At 40.9% G+C, this 23,059-nt stretch overlaps 1 protein-coding gene across 2 annotated transcripts in view; it reads left to right on the plus strand.

Annotated features, from left to right (window-relative positions):
* Positions 1-23,059, plus strand: part of LOC126178807 (neurofibromin) — a 474,179-nt gene that overhangs the window by 366,881 nt on the left and 84,239 nt on the right. For both annotated transcript variants that reach the window (XM_049924560.1, XM_049924561.1), the window contains 2 exons: positions 3,030-3,157; positions 9,300-9,491. In XM_049924560.1, coding sequence (XP_049780517.1) covers positions 3,030-3,157; positions 9,300-9,491 — 320 coding nt within the window. The remainder of the gene's footprint in view (positions 1-3,029; positions 3,158-9,299; positions 9,492-23,059) is intronic.

Consider the following 23,059-nt stretch of genomic DNA (forward strand, 5'->3'; position numbering starts at 1 on the left):
GAAAGACAGGTGAGATATGAGCGGCGACAAATTGAAATTAGAAATTAGCGGAGATTGAGGCCTGGCGGATAGCGAGAAGAGAGGATATGCTGAAGGGCAAGTTCCCATCTCCCGAGTTCTGACAGGTTGGTGTTAGTGGGAAGTATCCAGATAACCCGGACGGTGTAACACTGTGCCAAGATGTGCTGGCCGTGCACCAAGACATGTTTAGCCACAGGGTGATCCTCATTACCAACAAACACTGTCTGCCTGTGTCCATTCATGTGAATGGACAGTTTGTTGCTCGTCATTCCCACATAGAACGCTTCACAGTGTAGGCAGGTCAGTTGGTAAATCACATGGGTGCTTTCACACGTGGCTCTGCCTTTGATCGTGTACACCTTCCTGGTTACAGGACTGGAATAGGTGGTGGTGGGAGGGTGCATGGGACAGGTTTTACACCGGGGGCGGTTACAGGGGTAGGAGCCAGAGGGTAGGGAAGGTGGTTTGGGGATTTCATAGGGATGAACTAAGAGGTTACGAAGGTTAGGTGGACGGCGGAAAGACACTCTGGCTCCTACCCCTGTAACCGCCCCCGGTGTAAAACCAGTCCCATGCACCCTCCCACCACCACCTATTCCAGTCCTGTAACCAGGAAGGTGTACACGATCAAAGGCAGAGCCACGTGTGAAAGCACCCACGTGATTTACCAACTGTCCTGCCTACACTGTGAAGCGTTCTATGTGGGAATGACGAGCAACAAACTGTCCATTCGCATGAATGGACACAGGCAGACAGTGTTTGTTGGTAATGAGGATCACCCTGTGGCTAAACATGCCTTGGTGCACGGCCAGCACATCTTGGCACAGTGTTACACCGTCCGGGTTATCTGGATACTTCCCACTAACACCAACCTGTCAGAACTCCGGAGATGGGAACTTGCCCTTCAGCATATCCTGTCTTCTCGCTATCCGCCAGGCCTCAATCTCCGCTAATTTCTAATTTCAATTTGCCGCTGCTCATACCTCACCTGTCTTTCAACATCATCTTTGCCTCTGTACTTCCGCCTCGACTGACATCCCTGCCCAAACTCTTTGCCTTTACAAATGTCTGCTTGTGCCTGTATATGTGTGGATGGATATGTGTGTGTGTGCGAGTGTATACCCGTCCCTTTTTCCCCCTAAGGTAAGTCTTTCTGCTCCCGGGATTGGAATGACTCCTTACCCTCTCCCTTAAAACCCATATCCTTTTGTCTTTCCTTCTCCTTCCCTCTTTCCTGACGAGGCAACCGTTGGTTGCGAAAGCTAGAATTTTGTGTGTATGTTTGTGTTTGTTTATGTGTCTATCGACCTGCCAGCGCTTTTGTTTGGTAAGTCTCACCACTTTCTTTTTATATATATATATATATATATATATATATATACGAGGGCTGTTCAATAAGTAATGCAACACATTTTTTTTCTGAAACAGGGGTTGTTTTATTCAGCATTGAAATACACCAGATTATTCCCCAATTTTTTAGCTACACAACACTATTTTTCAACGTAATCTCCATTCAATGCTACGGCCTTACGCCACCTTGAAATGAGGGCCTGTATGCCTGCACGGTACCATTCCACTGGTCGATGTCGGAGCCAACGTTGTACTGCGTCAATAACTTCTTCATCATCCGCGTAGTGCCTCCCACGGATTGCGTCCTTCATTGGGCCAAACATATGGAAATCCGACGGTGCGAGATCGGGGCTGTAGGGTCCATGAAGAAGAACAGTCCACTGAAGTTTTGTGAGCTCCTCTCGGGTGCGAAGACTTGTGTGAGGTCTTGCGTTGTCATGAAGAAGGAGAAGTTCGTTCAGATTTTTGTGAACAATTGTGACAGCACTACCAATACAGATGTCAAGTTGAGCACTGAGTTGTTTGATGGTGATCCGTCGATCATCTCGAACGAGTGTGTTAGCACGCTCCGCCATTGCAGGAGTCACAGCTGTGCACGGCCCGCCCGCACGCGGGAGATCAGACAGTCTTGCTTGACCTTGCGGCGATGATGACACACGCTTTGCCCAACGACTCACCGTGCTTTTGTTCACTGCCAGATCACCGTAGACATTCTGCAAGCGCCTATGAATATCTGAGATGCCCTGGTTTTCCGCCAAAAGAAACTCGATCACTGCCCGTTGTTTGCAACGCACATCCGTTACAGACGCCATTTTAACAGCTCCGTACAACGCTGCCACCTGTCGGAAGTCAATGAAACTATACGAGACGAAGCGGGAATGTTTGAAAATATTCCACAAGAAATTTCCGGTTTTTTCAACCAAAATTGGCCGAGAAAAAAAATGTGTTGCATTACTTATTGAACTGCCCTCGTATTTTAAGTATAACTTGCACATCACATGTTCCACTATTTTTAAGTGTTCATGTTATTAATTACTATTTCTGAAATTGTTTCAAAGGATGAGAGTTATTGACATGAAATATTTCAGTAAAGTAGTGGATGCTCTACATAGTGTAAAGTGCTTAGCACACTTTACTCGCATTCGGGAGGACAGTGGTTCAGACACACGTCTAGCCATCCTGATTTAGGTTTTCTGTGATTCCTGTAAATCGCCCCAGGCAGATGCTGGGGTGGGCCCTTTCATAGGGCAGGGCCAATTTCCTTTCCCATCCTCGAACTATTCTGAGTGTGCACTCCGTCTTTAACGAACTCAATGTCAGTGGAGGGTTAAATCCTAATCTTGATTCTTTCCTTCCCATCCTTATTTCACTGAGAGAAATCACAATTGTGAAGTTTCACCAGTATAGGATTGATCATGACAGAAAAAATATCATACATAAGGGGCCACATAGACTAGGAACAAAAGAGAAGTGCACAAAGGAAAATGACCATATGTCATGCAAACAAGCCAGTGATTAGGTATTACAAATGGGTGCCATGTTTGCCTCGTAATGTTGTCAGTAGCACATCCAAACAAGATATAATGTCTTGAGAAACTATTTAGATTGTTAAAATGGCTTTAGAAATGTGAGTTTTCATGTAGATTCTGATTTCTCAGCACTGGTGTCAGTGTCAGAAGAAGTAAGAAGTCGATGCCACGTGAAGCATTCTGTGAGCAGAGCAATGCCAGAATCTGGGTCCACTGAAAATTTTCCAGTTGACATCAATGTAAATCTAATACAACAAGTGAGTAACACTGGAAAACAGTATGTTGCTAAGATCATATTGCTTAATACAACTACATTTGCTGTAATATGTAAGTAATTTCTGTGTAATGCTTTGTTCCTTGTTTCAGTGACTGAGCTTTCAAATTGTACCACTGATTATGTGATAATTTTTAAATTATGTCTGTTTTATAGTGAGGAGATATGAATACTTGCTAGTGCAGTAATCTCATTCATAACATATAATAAACAACAAGGAAGGAAAAGATAGATTGCTACTTACCATAAAGATGACACTTAAAAGTTGCAGACAGGGACAATTAAAAGACACAAGCTTCATAAAGAATAGGAAAGAGTAACAGACACCATTCATTCACATGAGCAAGCACATCTCACACACACACGTGACCGCCAACCCTGGCAGCTCGGTCTGAGCCGCAAGAGTTTGTGGTCATTTATGTGTGAGGTGTGCTTGCTTGTATGAATTAATAGTGTGTGTTTCTCTTTCTTTTACTGATGAAAGTTGTGGCCAAAAGCTTATGTGAGTCTTTTAATTGTGTCTGTCTGTAGCTTAATGTGTCATCTTAACAGTAAGCAGGAATCTCTCCTCTTGCATTGTTTATATTCCAACATGGAATTTCCATTGTTTGATATATCATAAACAGAGTTTTGCAGAATAGTGGAAGAGGAAAGCAATTAAGTCATCCAGAGCCTTAAATCAAAACAGACTGATCTAAAACTCAAGAAATGTAGAAAATATAGTTAATTTTAGTATATACCTTTAAATTCATCAAGTTCAATGCTAATACATAAGGCCTAGAAATGAGCTTTTAACACATTGCAATGTAATAATGGAACATTTTTCACTGGTCTGAAGCTAAGTTACTTAAGTAACCAACATATAAAAGAATTCTTGTGCAGTGGATATTCAGATTCCATGCTTCTTAGCAGCAACAATAATGTGAACTAATTTTTGTATATGACTTCTGATTATGCTGTTCTGTAACTGCTGCGCAAAATAGCATTTTGTATCCTGAATTCAAGTATAACTAGCAGATCACTTTACTTCAATTTTTATGCATGCATATATTTAATTACTGTTTCTTAATTTTTGCTAAAATTTGGAAGTTATGAAAGAATTAAGTAACATGAACATTTTATTAGCAAAGAAGCTGAGAGAGAAAGCTACAAATAAGGTACTCGGGAGAGGTAAGCAACAGCGACACAAACTTGGATAGTGTTCTCAGTGTAAACTGCAAGTGTTTTTAAGCATTTGAGCATCCAAAATTCAATATAACACAAATATATAATAATGTTGTCATGTCCATGTCACATTGATTAAAATAAAAGTTTCACCAGTGCTAAAGATTGGTGTCAAATACCGTATATTTTTCTTCTTATTTCAGACTAGGTAAAATAGCCATAATGACAAATGTCAAATGCAACACATAATCTGATCCAATTGCACCAGCAAAAATTCTTTCATTATTTAATCACAATAATATAAAAAAGCCTTCAATTTTTATCTTAAAATTTTGTTTTACTCTGACTGTGTGTGTGTTATTGATGTTTAATAGCTTTCCTGACCTTAAGTCATTTTCTTTGTCTCAGAACCTGTCTTTGATTATGTTAAAATTGCACTAGTATCAAGGAATCTACTCTTCTCATCTGTCAACATAAAAACGGGCTGTTGGATCACTTATTACTTTATTTCACCAAAATCAGTACACTCATAGGAGTGGTGCTGAGTCAAAAGCACCAATTATCCCATACCTCAGCTATATTAAAAGTAAGCGTACTCATCTCATAAAAAATAAAACAAAAACCATATCTAGTCCTATTTGTCACTGCTGCTTTCCAGACTATCACTTTTTTTTTCCTTCTTCAGGCATTGCCACCTAGTTATCATGAAAAAATCTTCCAATATGATATTATACATTATTCAACCTATCATACTCAAACCCCCCTCCCCAATGAACCATGGACCTTGCCGTTGGTGGGGAGGCTTGTGTGCCTCAGCGATACAGATAGCCGTACCGTAGGTACAACCACAACGGAGGGGTATCTGTTGAGAGGCCAAACAAACGTGTAGTTCCTGAAGAGGGGCAGCAGCCTTTTCAGTAGTTGCAAGGGCAACAGTCTGAATGATCGACTGGTCTGGCCTTGTAACAACAACCAAAACGGCCTTGCTGTGCTGGTACTGCGAACGGCTGAAAGCAAGGGGAAACTACGGCCGTAATTTTTCCCGAGGGCATGCAGCTTTACTGTATGATTAAATGATGATGGCGTCCTCTTGGGTAAAATATTCCGGAGGTAAGATAGTCCCCCATTCGGATCTCCGGGCGGGGACTACTCAAGAGGATGTCGTTATCAGGAGAAAGAAAACTGGTGTTCTACGGATCGGAGCGTGGAATGTCAGATCCCTTAATCGGGCAGGTAGGTTAGAAAATTTAAAAAGGGAAATGGATAGGTTAAAGTTTGATATAGTGAGAATTAGTGAAGTTCGGTGGCAGGAGGAACAAGACTTCTGGTCAGGTGAATACAGGGTTATAAATACAAAGTCAAATAGGGGTAATGCAGGAGTAGGTTTAATAATGAATAGGAAAATAGGAATGCGGGTAAGCTACTACAAACAGCATAGTGAACACATTATTGTGGCCAAGATAGATACGAAGCCCACACCTGCTACAGTAGTACAAGTTTATATGCCGACTAGCTCTGCAGATGACGAAGAAATTGAAGAAATGTATGATGAAATAAAAGAAATTATTCAGATAGTAAAGGGAGACGAAAATTTAATAGTCATGGGTGACTGGAATTCGAGTGTAGGAAAAGGGAGGGAAGGAAACGTAGTAGGTGAATATGGATTGGGGCTAAGAAATGAAAGAGGAAGCCGCCTGGTAGAATTTTGCACAGAGCACAACTTAATCATAGCTAACACTTGGTTTAAGAATCATGATAGAAGGTTGTATACATGGAAGAACCCTGGAGATACTAAAAGGTATCAGATAGATTATATAATGGTAAGACAGAGATTTAGGAACCAGGTTTTAAATTGTAAGACATTTCCAGGGGAAAATGTGGACTCTGACCACAATCTATTGGTTATGACCTGTAGATTAAAACTGAAGAAACTGCAAAAAGGTGGGAATTTAAAGAGGTGGGACCTGGATAAACTGAAAGAACCAGAGGTTGTAGAGAGTTTCAGGGAGAGCATAAAGGAACAATTGACAGGAATGGGGGGAAGAAATACAGTAGAAGAAGAATGGGTAGCTTTGAGGGATGAAGTAGTGAAGACAGCAGAGGATCAAGTAGGTAAAAAGACGAGGGCTAGTAGAAATTCTTGGGTAACAGAAGAAATATTGAATTTAATTGATGAAAGGAGAAAATATAAAAATGCAGTAAATGAAGCAGGCAAAAAGGAAAACAAACGTCTCAAAAATGAGATCGACAGGAAGTGCAAAATGGCTAAGCAGGCATGGCTAGAGGACAAATGTAAGGATGTAGAGGTTTATCTCACTAGGGGTAAGATAGATACTGCCTACAGGGCAATTAAAGAGACCTTTGGAGATAAGAGAACCACTTGTATGAATGTCAAGAGCTCAGATGGAAACGCAGTTCTAAGCAAAGAAGGGAAAGCAGAAAGGTGGAAGGAGTATATAGAGGGTCTATACAAGGACGATGTACTTGAGGACAATATTATGGAAATGGAAGAGGATGTAGATGAAGATGAAATGGGAGATACGATACTGCGTGAAGAGTTTGACAGAGCACTGAAAGACCTGAGTCGGAACAAGGCCCCCCGGAGTAGAGAACATTCCATTAGAACTACCGACGGCCTTGGGAGAGCCAGTCCAGACAAAACTCTACCATCTGGTGAGCAAGATGTATGAAACAGGCGAAATACCCTCAGACTTCAAGAAGAATATAATAATTCCAATCCCAAAGAAAGCAGGTGTTGACAGATGTGAAAATTACCGAACAATCAGTTTAATAAGCCACAGCTGCAAAATACTAACACGAATTCTTTACAGACGAATGGAAAAACTAGTAGAAGCCGACCTCGGGGAAGATCAGTTTGGATTCCGTAGAAATATTGGAACACGTGAGGCAATACTGACCTTACGACTTATCTTAGAAAATAGATTACGAAAAGGCAAACCTACGTTTCTAGCATTTGTAGACTTAGAGAAAGCTTTTGGCAATGTTGACTGGAATACTCTCTTTCAAATTCTAAAGGTGGCAGGGGTAAAATACAGGGAGCGAAAGGCTATTTACAATTTGTACAGAAACCAGATGGCAGTCATAAGAGTCGAGGGACATGAAAGGGAAGCAGTGGTTGGGAAGGGAGTAAGACAGGGTTGTAGCCTCTCCCCGATGTTATTCAATCTGTATATTGAGCAAGCAGTAAAGGAAACAAAAGAAAAATTCGGAGTAGGTATTAAAATCCATGGAGAAGAAATAAAAACTTTGAGGTTTGCCAATGACATTGTAATTCTGTCAGAGACAGCAAAGGACTTGGAGAGCAGTTGAATGGAATGGATGGTGTCTTGAAGGGAGGATATAAGATGAACATCAACAAAAGCAAAACGAGGATAATGGAATGTAGTTGAATTAAGTCGGGTGATGTTGAGGGTATTAGATTAGGAAATGAGACACTTAAAGTAGTAAAGGAGTTTCGCTATTTGGGGAGAAAAATAACTGATGATGGTCGAAGTAGAGAGGATATAAAATGTAGACTGGCAATGGCAAGGAAAACGTTTCTGAAGAAGAGAAATTTGTTAACATCGAGTATAGATTTAAGTGTCAGGAAGTCATTTCTGAAAGTATTTGTATGGAGTGTAGCCATGTATGGAAGTGAAACATGGACGGTAAATAGTTTGGACAAGAAGAGAATAGAAGCTTTTGAAATGTGGTGCTACAGAAGAATGATGAAGATTAGATGGGTAGATCACATAACTAATGAGGAAGTATTGAATAGGATTGGAGAGAAGAGAAGTTTGTGGCCCAACTTGACCAGAAGAAGGGATCGGTTGGTAGGACATGTTCTGAGGCATCAAGGGATCACCAATATAGTATTGGAGGGCAGCGTGGAGGGTAAAAATCGTAGGGGGAGACCAAGAGATGAATACACTAAGCAGATTCAGAAGGATGTAGGTTGCAGTAGGTACTGGGAGAAGTATTGAATAGGATTGGAGAGAAGAGAAGTTTGTGGCCCAACTTGACCAGAAGAAGGGATCGGTTGGTAGGACATGTTCTGAGGCATCAAGGGATCACCAATATAGTATTGGAGGGCAGCGTGGAGGGTAAAAATCGTAGGGGGAGACCAAGAGATGAATACACTAAGCAGATTCAGAAGGATGTAGGTTGCAGTAGGTACTGGGAGATGAAGAAGCTTGCACAGGATAGAGTAGCATAGAGAGCTGCATCAAACCAGTCTCAGGACTGAAGACCACAACAACACAACATACTCAAACACCATTTCTGAGCTGAAATTAATATGTGCTACTTCTATTATCTTCTTATGTTTTATCATAAACAAAACAACCTCATACATCACAGAATTTCCAAGTCTTGCTCTGACTTTACATTCAAGAATAATAAACTAACAGAAATTATTTGCTACAGAGCAAGGAGAGTATTTTAACTCTTTACAGTCATTGCAAGAATCACTGCTGCCACTGGTTTTTGGCAAGAGTTTTCATACAGGATACCTCTATTGTGAGTGACATTTGGGGTCCCGGTTCTCGTTTGTTGGGGCCTCTGCTTCACCCCATCTCACTCAGGCAGTGTACAGTATGCATAACATAACATATACACATGCTATGAACATATATTATAAATGTATCCTTTTCACAATTCTTCAAACAAAAGAAGAAGAAAACAGTATTGATTTGTATCTTGACATTCTAAGTGGTGAAAATTTATGGAAAGAAAACACTCGTTTAAATCAGGAGGAAAAAGTGATAACTTCCATTGGACATGACAGAAAGAAGGTTACAAGTCCTTCATTCTTATTTTAGCTTTTCACAAAAGTTGGTATGTTTAGTAAAAGATGTGAAATCTGCATAGTTTGAGGCGTGCAACTGCACCAACCCATATTTTATTTCCATTTGCAGCCATAATACAAAAACAGGTAACTTTAAATAATTCTATTTTTTCAGCCACCAACATCTGCAAACATCCCAAACTCAATGGGTATATCAAGTACAACAAATGACATAATTCACCAAGTTGCCCAACATCAAGCTGTGAGTGGGAGTAGTACACCTGCTAACAGAAGACAAAAGTCATGGGATCTGCTTGATCAGTCTGCTATAGCACAAGCTCATCAGAAACAAACCCCTCCACAACAGGTAATTATTGTTATAGAAATAAATTTAAAAATAAGAGGAAGAGACATATCTTATCCACTTACCTTAGTACTGATAACTATTAACCAGTTTTCAATTACATATTGATGGTTTCTTAGAAAATTCCATCTGTCTCTAAAAACCTTGTAATTCCAATAACCACTAACTCCATAATCAAAGAGAAATTTGAAAGTACATGGATTTCTTAATCTTTCAAAAACTAGGCTTCTACTGTACAGTGACACAGGCAGCAACATTCTGTAGCACTTCATATTATTTTCTAAGAAACCATTTTTGTTTCTCTTGCAATATTTAGCAAAATGGAATTGAGAGGTTTTGATTGCCTACGATTGATATGCCACTCTAATGGTACATTCCGTATACTGTTTAAATTGGTGTCCCCAAAGGCAGGCAAGCCTTGGGCTGTCACTTGTAAGTTGTACGCATTGCTGGATTATATGTAGGATGTATCTTTAATATATGTCACAAGCCTCTTGAAGAATAATAATATTAATTACTTATCACTCTGTAAACTAAAAATGCACACACACCATACACAGACTTCCAACTGAATAGCAGGCTTTCACAAGAGAGTATAACATCAATTGTTAGAAAAAATACAGTGGAAAATTGGATACTATGCATAAATATTAAGAACTTCCATATTATTTATGTGAACATACGAAAGAAAAGAGTGACAGGTATTCAAAAATAGAGAAAATCAAATGAGTTTCCTCCTAGAATATGCACTATGTTGTGCACTAGACTCAACAGTTTGATTTTTGAGTCAACAGTCATTACATATTGTCTTTCGAATCACATATGAGGAGCTACCCAAAATGTCTGAGAATTTCACTGTAAACATCATACCGTATTTACTCGAATCTAAGCCGCACTTTTTTTCCGGTTTTCGTAATCCAAAAACCCGCCTGCGGCTTAGAATCGAGTGCAAAGCTAGCGGAAGTTATGAAAAATGTTCGTACGTGCCGCCACAACTAACTTCTGCCGGCGAATACATGTAGCGCTACGCAAGCATACTTTGTAGGCACAAAGATAAATAGTGGTGCCAAAACCTCTGCGTCAGTAAATAATTTTTTTTAAAAAAAGTGGAAGACGAGATTTTTTTTCTCCGCCGCGAGTTTCGACCACTGCATTTTCATACATTATCCAACGAAGTAAATACAAATTCCGTATTGTTCATCTTCGAATGTAGCACAATTTCAGTGTACTACGAAAATCTGACTGGCAAGACTGTTTGGGATGTTTGTCAATATGGCCAACTCTACGTTCTGAATTTTTTCCTATCTGTGAGAAGAGATGGTTGCTAATAGGAACCTGATGAAATTTGAATCACATACAGTATTCTCTTCACCATAAGAATAATATGAATATAAACATTTTGCCATGTATTCTTTCGTGTTTGCTGCTATCTCATTTAAATCCTGTCTGCCTAATAAACTACGAAACTATGGAGCGAGACAACAGCAAACGTGGAAGAATATACATATCATGTCATGTTTATATTCGTATTATTCTTATGTCTAATAGTGATACAGTCAGAAATGAAGTGCGGCAAGTGACTAGATTTTTAAATCTAAGATGACTGTAATTTCTGTGCAGAATTTGATGTAATAAAGAACCGGCCGCAAAGATTTTCAAACGGAGAAAAATTTTCACAAACTCTCGTTCAGAACGTGTTCTATCATACGCAATCTATTATTTGATTCTTGTTGATCATTATCAAAGAAAGCAGCAGTGTAAGTAACAACAAATAGCAGTCTCTTGTCATTGTTTCGCTAATGAGACGATTCCTCTATCTCTCTTTTTTTTTTTTTTTTTTTTTTTTTTTTTTTTTTTTTTTTTTTTTTTTTTTATTGTACGCGGCGGTAGCGCGCACAAAAGCAAGCCATGCCGCGAGCCGCGACTGGCCGTAAACACGCACTATCAGAATGCGACAAACAATGCATGACACAGTGCAGTAATGCATTTTCAGCTTAAGAGTGACGCAAACACCTATAACAAAGAAAACGGCATTTATCAGATCAAAGCAAAATAAGCAATCGATTCAAACCAGACGAAGCACGTGAAAAAGGAAGGGTATCCGTATAAATACGGACGGAGCGCCTGACGCATAGCAATGGCTACGGGGTAAAGCTTAACTGCTAAGCTTACAACTCGAACCAAACTACTGTAGCTGTATCGTCATTCATTCGACCTAAATTGTCTATCATATTACAATGCACCAACTTTGTTTCGATTTGGAGATGCGGCCTAAAACTTTTCTCTCCCCTTGAATTTCGAGTCTCAAATTTCAGGTGCGGCTTAGATTCGGGAAATTTTTTTTTCCTTTATTTCGAGTCTCATTTTTCAGGTGCGGCTTAGATTCGAGTGCGGCTTAGATTCGAGTAAATACGGTAAATCTGTACTTACGTCCTAATGCCCTCTGTCACCTTCAAAGTAGTCATCTCGGCCATGTATGCAATGATTCCATCATGTTCTCATTTTTGCAAACACTCCTGGAAGTCTGCAAGGTGAAGGGTGTTCAGAACCCATTGCGATTTCACTTGGATGTCTTCAATCAAATCAAAAAGTCATATTTTCAATGCAGTTTTCATTTTTGGGAACAGGTAGGTGTCACATGGGGCTACGTCTGGTGAGTAGGGAGGGTGGGGGGACAGATGCCGTGTTGTTTTTGGCCAGGAATTCATTCACAACAAGCAAAGTGTGTGCAGGTGCATTTTCATGGTGCACCAACTAGTCTTTTCGTTTTCAACAACTCTGCCATTTGTACCAAACATTTTCCATCAGTTGCTTCAAAACCTTGCAGTAATACTGCCCATTGACAGTCTGGCCAGATGGAACAAACCCATTATGCACTATTTCCTGAATATCGGAAAAATTATCAGAATTGGCTTCATATTGCTGTGAACTTGAGCTTTCTGTGGCCTTGGAGGAGATGATGTTTTCCATTGTGATGACTGCTGCTTTGTTTCAGGATCATAACCGTAGACACAAGTTTCATCACTTCTTATGACTCTGGATAAGAAGTTTGGACACTCTCAAACTTTTTGTTGCAGCTCAAAGCTCATCTGTATCCTGAGGTTTCATTGGTTGATGCTGAGAAGGCCAGGTACAAACTTTGCTGCAATTTGTCTCATGTTCAGTTCATTACCTAGAATTCGTTGACTTGTACCATATGCCAGCCAAGTCTGTTACAAACATTGTAAATTATCTGCCTTTGGTCTTCGAGAATCATGTCACACTCTTTCAAGATCATTTCCGTTGTTGTGCATGTTGACAGTCGACCAGAACATTTGTCATCTTCCACAGATTCTTGGCCTCCCTTGGCGCACATGAACCACTGAAATGTGTTTGCTGGACTCAGAGCACTCTCTTCAAATGCTTATGTCATCATGAGGTGCGTTTCAGCTGCAGTTTTGTTCAAATTGACACAGAATTTGATGTAAATCCATTGTTCCTTCACATTGTCCATTTCACAATTCACAGAAGCACTGAAAAATGTCCTGACATGCACCACTAAAACTTGCAACTGCATGTGCCAAAGATGACAAAACTTTGTGCCACATAGCTAAGATGTGTACTTCGAAACATCGAGTGGCAGTATGTCGTACTGCTGCTGGTTTGACCAGTACAATGAAATTCTTGGGTATTTTGGGTAGCAGCACCTTGTATATGACAAGGACACTGGCCTTGAAATACAGTGGAAACTTAATCTTTTTCATGGTAGTAATGATAGTTGTGGAAGCCGTACAATAATCTTGAAAGTGACAGTAAATAAGTATTTGATGGTAAGATGGTCAAGAATGTATGAAACAATGCTTTCAAGACAATAACAAGGCATAGAGTGAAAGATACCATATGATTTTTAATTATGAGAATACACATAACAGGTGTGCCCCTCTAACTTGAGGTCTGAGTCTCCCTGGTCTTCTTTTGTAATCTCCTCCAATCAGAACTAAAACGTCCTGCAGGTTAGGAATGCTTAATGTACTTAAAATGCTAAAGGGAAAACCTGGTAGAATGTCAATAATATAGAAATAAAAGTAATAACCAAATAATGGAGGTATTGAGTCATTGACAGCCACATAAACATGCCCGAAAAACTTTGATAGCTTTCAGATGAATCCTTTTTCGAGCTAGAATAGACACACACACACACACACACACACACACACACACACGACCCACACACACACACACACACACACACACACACACACACACACACACACACACACACCTATACTACTGCATCCAGTGTATTCAGCTGGCACAGTGTATAGCTGGATGTGTGTGTGTGTGTGTGTGTGTGTGTGTGTGTGCGTGTGCGTGTGTGTGTTGGTTTTGTGTGTGTGTACTCTAGCTTGAAAGAGGATTTATTTTAAAGCTATAGTACAGTAAGCAAGACTTGGGCCCTGACAGCTGGAGCTGGCAGTGCTGGTGGCAGCTTTCACTTGTGGTGAAACACAGAGAGAGAAAGAGAGGGGGAGGGGGAGGGCCTCAAGATCAAGGTTGTCAGAGCCAAAAACAACACACAAGCATGGCCATAGAGATGCATAAAAAATTGTATTACACGATGGGTTGAGGTAGATGCACGAGCAGTCACGTCAGGTCCACTACAGCTCTGAGGGATATTCTCTCTCTGACTCTGCTGTTGTAAAATCTTCGGTCTTGTTATGTGGGTATTGATGACTCATTGCATCTAGTATTCAGTGAAATATTACCTTTACTGTTAAATTATTTATTTTTGTCAGTAGTTGTTGGAATTTTCCATTCTGAAGGCAAGGAAGTCACCTGCTTTTATAGACCTTGGAATAATATTCTCACCAGATAGTTGTTGCTGCATTCTTAGACATCACAAAGGCATGTGACCATGTCCACATGCCACACAGCTGTAATGAAAATATTCAAGATGTGAAGAAGTACCAACCGAGACCTTTGTCGTGTTGAGGAACTAGAAGAGACGTGTATTCCAAAAGAAATAATAAGCTTGATAATTTGAAATTGTAAATGGAGCCTAAGGAGCAAGCTCTCTTTTAACATCTCTCTTTATAATTACACTGGATGAAGTAATATAAGCAGCAAAGAGGGCGCAGCACACAATGATCATCTAAGTGCATAATGATACTGAGAGAAACTGAAGTAGAAATCCAGAGTAGAATGAAGCATTAAGAAATATGCTTTCAGAGAATGGATCTTAACATGCTTAAAATGAGAATGATTTGCTCGGTGATGAGTAGAGGACCTGAAAGTGTTCTCTTGAGAGATGCAAAAAACACAAATAAGAGGCATTTAGCTGCAGACGGGCACACTGAAAAAGAACACTCAGTATTTCAGCATTTGGACAACGTTCTTCTTTGAAGTAGAAAAAACACACACATTCACACAACAACTCTCTCTCTCTCTCTCTCTCTCTCTCTCTCTCTCTCTCTCTCTCTCTCTCTCTCTCTCTCACACACACACACACACACACACACACACACACACAGATAGCTTCTGACCTCTGTCGAGGTCAGGACAAGGCACAGAGCAGGGTGGGGAGGATAGGGGTGTGGGAAGATGCTAGTGCTCTAATGCTACCACTGGGTGCTTGCAGACATTGTGGGGAGGTGGTAGGATTGCTGTGTGCAGCATTGGGAGACCGATTTATTTATTTATTTGGGGGAGGGTGGGGTGGAGATGAGAGAAGTAGAGAAGGGGAAAGGACTATGTAGGTGCAGTGGCTTTCCTATTCTTCTGTCTGATAAAATTAGCAGTGTGTCCCCATAATGAAAGAGGTGTTTAGCTTAAGAAGATAAAAGGAGGTCAATATTCTTCAAGTTAGGGACATGATTTTGGAAATAACGTGTACTATACTGTGAAAGTATGTTATGTTACATTTTGAAGACTTCCTACTTTGTTATTTACATAATCCAGTACAACATGAAATGTATCATTTATGAGGTATTGTTTAACTATTCAAGAGGGATCACATCCTCTACGCTTGACTGTCATAATTAGCCCAGTATTTCTCCACTTTATCATATTTTATATGTAAGACTGTCACATTAACTAGTAAGATAGTTTTACATACACTGCTAGCAATTAAAATTGCAACACCAAGAAAAAAGTATCCAGTATAGTAGGAAGAATACATGATTAAATTTGTATGTGTTTTGGGGGTTTAAAAGATGTGAGATTTAACATGCAGAGCTGTCACCTCTGGCAGCAACAGTAGCACAAATCCGTCTGGGCATTGAGTTGACCTCAGCTTGGATGACAAATACGGGTACATCATTCTTTGCTGCTTCAGTTCTATGCCACAGTTCAGCAATTGTAGTGGCTGGTGAGTGGTAGTCTGTCAGTCTCTTGGCAACTCATCACTGGTGTTTTCCAATTCCTGAAACATCTGGAGACTGCTGGTTTGGGCATTAGTCAAACAGTATACTTAATGCAGACTGAAGGGACAAATGAATACCTGTACGAGGGCCAGAACTCGAACTGAAGTCTTGTTCTCTCGAGGCAGCTCGACTAACTGCTAAGCCACCCTAATACAGTGGCATTGCACAGACTACCCCAGTATGCCTCCCACCTCAATCCAAATTACCTTTCACAGATCTGCCCACTTGGTATTCCCCTTAAACTCAAAACAGCATTGCAGAGGTTCTCCAACTGTGCTAGAATAGCACCTCAGCATCGGAACTAAGTGGGAAATCCTGCATGAAATCCCAGCAGTTGCAGAGCCTCTACAGTGCTGTTCAAGTTTAGGGGGAACATGAAATGGGCCGAGGAATTTGGATTGAGGAGGCAGTGTGCTACAGTAGTCCGTGCATTTGTGCAAAGCCATTGTGCAGCATGGCATCTGCCAAGTGAGCGGGGGACCCAGTTTCAAATCCCAGCCTCGGTACAAATTTTTTCATGCATTGCTTCAGTGTGCATATACAGGGTGTTCATTTTAACTGAAGACATTGAAATATCTCAAACACTATACATCAGGTCAAAAAGTTATAATTTCAATTTGATTGACTTAGAGGAGGATATCCGATGATACCACACTCAACCCCCCCCCCCCCCCAATCCTGTGCATGGGTGGTGGGGGCCAACTTTGAAATCTTCAATGGGAAGCCCCCCCTTTTTTTATTGCAGATTACGATTCTATGACAAAATGTACATAAATTCTGTCTCAAGCATTTTCTTCATTTTGCCCCAGATGGCACTGTAATTGGAGGAATGTAAATAGGTACACAATCATAATTTATGACACGCTACTCAATGGCCCTCAAATTCCCAGTGGCACATGTTACCCCACCTCCATGCCCTGAGGGAAGGACAGGCCACTATTTCATAACTTCTAATTGGAAACCCCACTCGCAATGTTGTATTCCTCCGACATATCAAACAGGGGACTACTTGATGGTCCACCGTAGCCGTGTAGCAAACTACAATGTATAACAACAGGCAGTACACTGCGGCCAGTGCTCATGTATCGTGCAGACATAGAACAGATAGTGTATCTAAATATTACAATACTTGTGCAGTGTTTATTTCCTGCACACCTACATATCATTTGGAGAACTGCTGTGCAAGTGGATGATGAATAGTGCAACCACAGAAGAAAAAACTGAAATGATCCTGATTTACGGAGAATGTAGGAGAGACGTTGAGGCTGCTGTTGCCTTGTAAAACGATAAACCACAGTATCATTAGTCTATGATCTTGCCACTGTTGTATTCTAGTGGACATCTCTCCTTCTTACACAAGGTATAAGATTCAAATACAATTTCTGAGTGATAGACCTTCTGCATAATCCTTCCTTATATTCAAAACTAATGACTTGCCCCAGCTTCACATGGCTACCACTAAGTATTTATAGCCAGATGACTTGTCTACCATAGCGCAAATTTTGTTTATGACTGTGTGGAGCTATGATTAAAATTCTGCTAAGAACAGTGACCACTTGCCAGCTGCCTGGCTCCAGCACCAGACCAGTCAGAGTTACACTTTCTGTGTAACCTTCTCCCACGTTTCTTACCATAACATCACTCCAAAGTGTGTTCTGCCAAGCAACATCATTAGGATGCAGTCACTGCCAAATAACATTAGTATGAAGCACCCTCTGCCATCATAAAATCGGCACTTGGGGCCCTCTGCCTCATAACATCGGTACAGAGCACACTCTACCACTTATAATCGATACTGCACTCCCTGGGCCTCATTACATGGTACAAAGCATACTTGGCCACACAACATTGGTAAGGAGTACTCTCTGCCATGCAACATTGATACAAAGCACCCTCTGTCATGCAACATTGGCACGAAGCACCCTCTCCCATGCACGATCAGCATGGAGCTCCCTTTGACATACAACGTGGTACAAAGCACTCTTTGCTATGAAATATTGTTATGAAGCACCTTCTGCCATGAAAAATTGGTAATAAGCACCCTCCACCTCACTGCATTTGTACACAGCATCCTCTGCAACAAAACATCATTAAAAACCACCCTTTGCCTTGTAACATTGATGCACAGCATGTAACTTTTGTAGGATGCACTCTATGCCATGCAACATTGCTATGAAGCATCTTCTGCCACAGAATATAGGTACTTACACCATTTGTTGTGCACAATCAGTACAGAAAATCCTCTGCATGTAACATTGGTACCCACCTTACAGCAGTGCCAGGCCATGCAAGCTACTGGGATTCCAAGGATTTCTGCCATTCAGTTCTAGATGACAATGTCATGGTCTTCAAAGTGGCACTTTAATTCATCATAGTTCAGAGAATTTGCACAAAATATTTATCAGTCATAGACACAGATCTTCACCAAATAGCAGAAGCTGTCTGCAGGCACACACAAAAGAGAACGAAAAATTTGATAACTTTCAGAAGAAATCCTTTGACAAGCAAGATCATGACACACACACACACACACACACACACACACACACACACATTGGCACCTACACTGTGCCTGCTGGACACACAATGTTGGGGTTGCAGTTTGACAGGTGGGCTGGGGTGAGGTTGTGTCGGGACACACGTGTGTCCATCTGGCACAAAGTAAGTGTGTGTGTGTGTGTGTGTGTGTGTGTGTGTATATACTCAAGCTCGTCAAAGGATTTCTTCTGAAAGTAATCATGAATTTTCATTCTCTTTTGTGTGTGCCTGTCGACTACTCAACATTTTCAGTAAGTGATCACCTTTATTCTGAATTATTTATATTCTGCCAGAAATTTCCTTATACACAAACCTTCCTTGTAAAACATTGTATCTATTAGTCAAAACCGTGTCAAAATTCTTACTGGAGTTCCTGAGATTAGCCTGTACATACAGGCAGTACTATGGCAGGAGATTTCAGTTTATATATTTACTAGTTACACGCCCTGCATCACAAGGATAGCACAAAATGTCTCTGGCCAAACAACATGCCCGGTGTAGTGGTAATTTTATTTATGGACATTGTGTAGAACTGTACATGAAATTCAGAGAACAATCTTAATCAAACAATGGAAAATCTGCTATATAGAGAACAACATTAGTTAACTGAATACCATCACTTTTGTATAACTTAAATGATTGAAGCAGCACATGCCAGGAAACTTCTCAGGAGGCATAAACATTATCTTCTCCATGTTTAGTTGGTGTTTCTGGTGATATTTCATGCCAATTGTGGGAGCACATCATAATGTAATTAATCTGCTTACTACCAGTTAAATATACTATGCAAATCATGTGATTGGATACGTATTTTAATTAGTAGTATATTCTGTTCTGCAGACTGGCTGAGTGGATCATTTATGAAGGGCACAAAGCCAATAAAATGAAGCAGAAAGAAAAAAAAACATGCTTAATGTAAAAATGTGGTCCATGACAGCACTCCTATTATAAAGATTAGTATGCACTGATTCGCTGTTGAGGCTCATTGCTGCAACTCCCTTATGACAGATTTGTTGCTCCACTGTGTATAGAATCATGTTCACATCCGTATTTGAATCAAGAAAAGCAGAAAGCTGAAATTTGAGTCATCTTCTGTGCTGCTGAAAAACCTTCTTTATGGAAATGAAGCATCCCATGCTGAAGTAGCTTTTCAGAAAACCTTTTAACTTTTTGCAAAAGAAATTGAAAACAACAAATTTTGGATTCACATGCTATGCAGTTGTTCTGAAACAACTGCAGTCAATTGGATATGACAGACAACTTGTGAGTCCCTAACTAGTTATCCGTCTGGGGAAAGGAAACTTGTAATCCAGAAAGTGTTTCTCTTCTGGCAGATCTCCACATCATTGAGAGGTGTATGCTAGGTTAAAAGGCAGTATAAAAAATAAAAAATAAGGCCCAGTCGAAATGCGATCTTGCACCTTTTGCTTCCCACTTGCACTTTAGTGCTAGACCATCAAGCCTGATATCGAATTTGGTCAAGCTTTGCCACTCTCTTGAGTCTTGAGTCACTGCTGCTGTCTGGAGTTGTGGCAGCAGTAACACTAGGTGGCAGTGGCATTGTTTTCACAATGGTGGGGGGACTGTAACTCATCACAATTCAGACAATTTCCACAAAATATTTAAAAACTATGTACATAAATTTTCCTCATGCATCACTACATATATTAATCAAAATCTTTTCAAGAACCCTATAGTTGTTCCAGACATTAGCCTGGATATACAGACTGAAGTGAGCAGGCAACTTCAATTTATATATATGGAGCAGAAATAGATAGTTAGATACATAGATGTAGATGAGATTGCGCCTACTTACTTTGTGTGGTTGTACTGAAACACTAATCATTTGCATATCCCAGTATGCAGTCCACTTTGTGCTAATTGATGCGTATTCCATGCTGTCTTTATGGTGTTGCAATTTTGATGGCCTGTCATGTAATTTCTACACTCCTGGAAATGGAAAAAAGAACACATTGACACCGGTGTGTCAGACCCACCGTACTTGCTCCGGACACTGCGAGAGGGCTGTACAAGCAATGATCACACGCACGGCACAGCAGACACACCAGGAACCGCGGTGTTGGCCGTCGAATGGCGCTAGCTGCGCAGCATTTGTGCACCGCCGCCGTCAGTGTCAGCCAGTTTGCCGTGGCATACGGAGCTCCATCGCAGTCTTTAACACTGGTAGCATGCCGCGACAGCATGGACGTGAACCGTATGTGCAGTTGACGGACTTTGAGCGAGGGCATATAGTGGGCATGCGAGAGGCCGGGTGGACGTACCGCCGAATTGCTCAACACGTGGGGCGTGAGGTCTCCACAGTATATCGATGTTGTCGCCAGTGGTTGGCGGAAGGTGCACGTGCCCGTCGACCTGGGACTGGACCGCAGCGACGCACGGATGCACACCAAGACCGTAGGATCCTACGCAGTGCCGTAGGGGACCGCACCGCCACTTCCCAGCAAATTAGGGACACTGTTGCTCCTGGGGTATCGGCGAGGACCATTTGCAACCGTCTCCATGAAGCTGGGCTACGGTCCCGCACACCGTTAGGCCGTCTTCCGCTCACGCCCCAACATCGTGCAGCCCGCCTCCAGTGGTGTCGCGACAGGCGTGAATGGAGGGACGAATGGAGATGTGTCGTCTTCAGCGATGAGAGTCGCTTCTGCCTTGGTGCCAATGATGGTCGTATGCGTGTTTGGCGCCGTGCAGGTGAGCACCACAATCAGGACTGCATACGACCGAGGCACACAGGGCCAACACCCGGCATCATGGTGTGGGGAGCGATCTCCTACACTGGCCGTACACCACTGGTGATCGTCGAGGGGACACTGAATAGTGCACGGTACATCCAAACCATCATCGAACCCATCGTTCTACCATTCCTAGACCGGCAAGGGAACTTGCTGTTCCAACAGGACAATGCACGTCCGCATGTATCCCGTGCCACCCAACGTGCTCTAGAAGGTGTAAGTCAACTACCCTGGCCAGCAAGATATCCGGATCTGTCCCCCATTGAGCATGTTTGGGACTGGATAAAGCGTCGTCTCACGCGGTCTGCACGTCCAGCACGAACGCTGGTCCAACTGAGGCGCCAGCTGGAAATGGCATGGCAAGCCGTTCCACAGGACTACATCCAGCATCTCTACGATCGTCTCCATGGGAGAATAGCAGCCTGCATTGCTGCAAAAGGTGGATATACACTGTACTAGTGCCGACATTGTGCATGCTCTGTTGCCTGTGTCTATGTGCCTGTGGTTCTGTCAGTGTGATCATGTGATGTATCTGACCCCAGGAATGTGTCAATAAAGTTTCCCCTTCCTGGGACAATGAATTCACGGTGTTCTTATTTCAATTTCCAGGAGTGTATTTATATTATGATCATGCATCCTTCGTAACTAATTTTGTGCCGTGCTATGTTGTTACTGAATTCAACATTGCTGCTGCCTTTGTTTCACAGTGTTCATGTGTTGACCTGAACAAAAGTGAAATGATCAAAATATATTTTATAAATAACAAGTTTAAGATATTTAATACATACACAGGCAGTGCTATTGCATCCTCTTAAATTTCTGCATTGTTAATTACTGATATACCATTAGTTGTACTTATATTTTCTGCAGTCACTTATATGTTGATTCCAGTATCTTTTTTAATGTTCACTTTTATATAAATTCTTACTGGTGGTTCTTATTTTGTGATTATGTTGGGAACTGTTTGTAGAAAGATAACCTGTGGTTTTCTTAATGTATATTTTGGTTTGCATTGAGAGCAATTATTTATAGTTTTATATAATGAGATTATCTTTCAATATACTTATTATTATTATTATTATTATTATTGAGCCCTCTCCTGTAGATAGAGAATCATTTCTATGTTTTCTGTTGTCCATTCAATGTTACAGAGTTATTTCTTGTCTGTGTACTCAGTATACATAAAAATACTGCCTCAAAAAAAGAAAATGAGGTTATTAATGTTACTAAGGAATTATTTGTCATAGTATATTAGTGCACAACTGTTTCTAACCTTGAACTGTGTGCTTACACTGTGTCAGGTTTCATAAAAGTTGATTAACTCATTGGCAGCGACAAATAGTTAACTATAAACATGCTCTTGAGCTGCAGTGGAATGCGAAAATAACAGAGCACCAGTACATCCTCATAGAAACAGTATGCAGGAATGGTTTTTACAGCAGAAGGAATGAATTCAGGCATGTGTCAATCCAAATGGGTCCTAATTACATTAAAATAAATAGTTGAGATTACAATAATATTTCTTCATTGACCGGTTTCAGCTTCTATACAAGCCATCTTCAGAATTTCTTGGCCCCCTATGGCTGCAGCTGATCGCAGCCCAGATGCCGTCAGCACCAGCCATAGGAGGCCATTGAAATTCTGAAGATGGCTTGTATATAAACTGAAACCGGTCAATAAAGAAATATTATTGCGATCTTGACTGTTCATTTTAACGTAAATATAACATTTGGTTGCTGCTCTCCATAGACAAAGTTGAAAAATTTATGAACAAATGAGTCCTAATTTAACGTGCTCATATTTAGTAACTACATAAACTTGCAACATTAATTTCCATTTCAGAGTCAAGACCACGTCTGTAGTGAACGAATTGTCCACT

Source organism: Schistocerca cancellata, chromosome 1 (assembly GCF_023864275.1).
Source record: "Schistocerca cancellata isolate TAMUIC-IGC-003103 chromosome 1, iqSchCanc2.1, whole genome shotgun sequence".
NCBI lineage: Eukaryota > Metazoa > Arthropoda > Insecta > Orthoptera > Acrididae > Schistocerca > Schistocerca cancellata.